The sequence below is a fragment of the Emiliania huxleyi genome (genome assembly GCF_000372725.1).
Source record: "Emiliania huxleyi CCMP1516 unplaced genomic scaffold EMIHUscaffold_319, whole genome shotgun sequence".
NCBI classification, from domain to species: domain Eukaryota; phylum Haptophyta; order Isochrysidales; family Noelaerhabdaceae; genus Emiliania; species Emiliania huxleyi.
Window position 1 is genome coordinate 121,416 of NW_005199608.1, and position 3,421 is coordinate 124,836.

The 3,421-nt window shown below is 64.7% G+C and overlaps 1 protein-coding gene across 1 annotated transcript; it reads right to left on the reverse strand.

The window, feature by feature from the left end:
* Positions 1–1,152: 1,152 nt before the first annotated feature.
* EMIHUDRAFT_240937 (hypothetical protein) lies at positions 1,153–1,935 on the reverse strand (the record flags this gene model as incomplete). Its single annotated transcript, XM_005774198.1, has 1 exon — positions 1,153–1,935. The coding sequence occupies one exon, from the start codon at positions 1,933–1,935 to the stop codon at positions 1,153–1,155; it is 783 nt and encodes a 260-aa protein (XP_005774255.1).
* Between the last annotated feature and the right edge of the window lie 1,486 nt (positions 1,936–3,421).

A 3,421-nucleotide genomic window follows, 5' to 3' on the forward strand; every position in this document is an offset into this window, starting at 1 on the left:
CGTACACCTCCATCCGGAGCCGGCGCGCGAGGAGACCTTGGTTGACGACGCGCTCCAGGAGGGCGAAGAGGCCGTGGCCGGCGTTGTCGCACGTCGCGAGCAGCACATCCACCGGCGCCGCACCAGCAGCCGACGCCTGCGGGGGCGGCTCTGGCGGCGGCGGCAGCAGGTCGGCCGCCGTGCATTGCGGCGCGACGAACGAGTCGCCCGCGCGGCACGGCCCGCCGGGTGCCGCCGCACCAAGCAGCAGCGGCGCGCCGTGGCAGTCGCCATCAGCAGAGGCCTGCGACGGGCGGCGGCGGCGGGCCAACACGCGAGCGAGGCCCGTGGTGGCGGCGGTGGCGGCGCCGTCGAGCGAGAGCGTGGCGCGCGCCGGCTGAGCGCCGGCAACGCAGGTGAGCCGGTAGTCGTGGCAGGCCAGCCGGGCGGAGGCGCCGGAGGACATACACACATGCCTTTACATGCACGTGTGGCTTGCGCAGGCGCCGATCGAGCAACGCCAAAAAAAAGCTCGAGAGCCTGCCGACTGCACTCCAAGTGCTCCAAGTGCACCACACGCGCGCTTGATGTTCGGTGTTTATTTTTGCTTGGGGCGGGCCTCATGATGAAATTCTGCAAAAACCCGGCCGGCCCCCTGCCCTGCCCCTACCTACCTACCTACCTACCTACCCTACTTATGGGAAACTAAAAAAGAGATCACCGGATGGGTGAAGGTGGGGTACTACGAGTATACCAACTGAAGTGATGGTTGGTGGTCCTGCAACCACAGTCCTTCCTGTGACATATGGCAGGCCACTCTCAGGCCCTACAAAGCATTCATCCACTTAGGGAGGGTTGACATCGTGATTTCCGCGGAAAATTTCTTTTTGAAATTCCAGCGTGAAGAGAGGGAGAAAACCCCGACGGGAGGGCCTAGACCTACCGCTACCCCTACCTACCCCGTCATGAGGCCCGCCCAAGCAAAAATAAACTACACCTGGCACGAGAAAGCTCGGCGTTACATCCGACATGAGAAGAGTTTTTTTTCGAGATACTGCCGCCTGAGGTCAGACACGTGACCGGCCCCTTCCCAAGAGGCAAGAGCACTCGCGAGAGTATGTGAGCACACACCTGCCACGCGCGGGAGTTTAGCGCGTCTCGTGAAAGGGTACCTTACCTTACCTTCTCGCCGGCGCCGCCCGTCCCGCGCATGCACACCAGCCGGTTGCCCAGCACCCACGAGACGGCCTCTCCGGCCGCCACCTCGAGGCCCATCTGCGGCGGCAGGTCCTGCCGCTCCACCCGAGAAAAGCCGAGGCCCTCGTACCAGCCGCAGGTCGGCTCCAGGGTGATCAGGTAGAGGTCGCGCCTCGCGCCGCCGCGCTGCACGTGCCGCGCGCACAGCCGGCGCACGAGCTCGCTCCCCACGCCGCGGCCACGCCACTGCTCGCCCACGTACACCGACGCCAGCTCCCACAGCGGCGCCGCCTCCGTCTCCGCCTGGCTCACCCGCGAACGCCGCCGCTCCCGCTGCACCGCCGCGCGCTGCGCGAGCTCTCTGTACCTGGCCGACCAGGGCAGCAGCGCGTCGAGCCCGCTCTCCGGCGCCGACGCGGCGTAGGCGCGGTCAAAGTCATCCCAGGCGTCATCATCGGCGGGCTGCCCAACGTCGCCCGAGCCGGGCGGGGCGTCGAATCGAGCCGGATCGGCCGCGTTGCTCTTGGCGAGCTGGCGTATCTGCCCAAAGCCAACCAGCGCACCCGAGTCGGACTCGCGACAGACGAGGAATCGGTCTGCAGACAGGAAGAGCGGGTTCATCTTTTCGCGAAGCAGTCTTGTCGCAATCGGGAGCATGTCGCGCTGCTGGCCGAAGCGATACTCGAGGCGGCCCGCGAACGCCGAGGGGAGTGCCGAGCAGAGGAGGAGGCGTACAAGTAGAACGGCTTTGATCGCCATCGTGTGTGTTCAGGAGTTTGGAGCCCTCGGTTTATGTGAGGAGCAGGTCGAGGGGCACGGGTGAAGGCGGCAGAGGTGCAAGGCGCGCGATACACGACGAGTCTCTCTTTTCTCCCAGTAGCTTCCCCTTGAGGTAAAACTCGTCGCTTGGCGACTTGCCCACCACGCTTGCGTGGATACGTGGCTGGCAGGCTGACCCGTGTGCGGGGTAACCCGCGCACGGGGAAGCTTCACGGGTTCGAGCCGTCAAACATTGAGCAGCGGAGGTGTGCCGAGGGGGACCGGGAGGCGGTAAGCCGTCGTCGCCCGGCGCTGCATGCAGCACCGTGGCGATGGCGCTAAGAGGTTCCTCTTTTCCGCGCCCCCCCCGCAAGGCGCGCGATACACAGTAAGCTGTACGTACGTACACCCAGCTTACAGCACCGAACCCCACCGGAGGTGGAGGGGAGGCGGGGAGGGGTGGACGGAGGTGGAGATGGAGGGTGCGGCGTGGCGGTGCGGCGGTGCGGTGCGGCGCGGCGCAGAGTAGGGTTTTATGGCCGTGGCGAAAACCACTGCCGCAGCAGTCGACGCCGCCGCCACAGCGCCGCAGGGCAGTGGAGGAGAGGAATCTGCGGTGGGTGGGACTCGAGTACGAACCGGCTGCAGTCACTTGGGTCTCTTTTTACTTTTAAATGCGGCGTCTCAAAAGAATTTTACAAAAGAATTCGCGAGGCGCGGCAGCAGGAAACCAACACTAATCTGTAAACGCCAAAGTCCAGCAGCGTGCACACCGATCCTTCCTGTATGTACCGTGTTTGTTATGACCCCCCAATGAACACAAAAACAAACCAGTGAGGGAGGGCGAGACGATCGAGGCGTCCCGTACCTTCATGCGCGATGCGGAATCGACCCTATCCAGTGCTCAAGTGCTCAAGTGCGCCACAGTTGAAGAAAAAGTCCACGCTGGACGACCCGGGACATGGCGATGGACGACCGGCCCTCGCGGGCCGGCGTGGGTGGGGCGGCGCGCGAGCCGCGCGCTGGCCCCGGGGGGTGGACGCTCGCTGCGTCCCCTCCTTCCCTAAACCTGCCGACCGGACCGCTTTTTGAGCACAACTAGGTGTGCCGCCGCGCGAGCGACGCTCCGAGATCGCCCGAGATAGCGCGGCGCGGCCCCGAGATCGCCCGAGATAGCGCGAGATCGCCCAAGATGGCGCGGACCCCGAACGAGGCAGCCGTACCTCGGCTGTGCGACAACCCCGCCTTGATGGTGTAGGCCGCGCGACTGTAGCTGTTCTGTGGCGCAGGAGCTTGGCAGGGCACAAAAATGCGTGGGCTTTTTCGGCTCTGAAGAGATACCCAACACACCACTTTGGGCCTGGCGCGTGGCGGACGGCGATACGTCCATCCACTGGGAAGTGATAAAACTGATATGAGAATTTTGCAACAAAACTCCAACACGACCCCTCTGCCCTCTCTAGGCACGGGACTGGCACACTAGGCA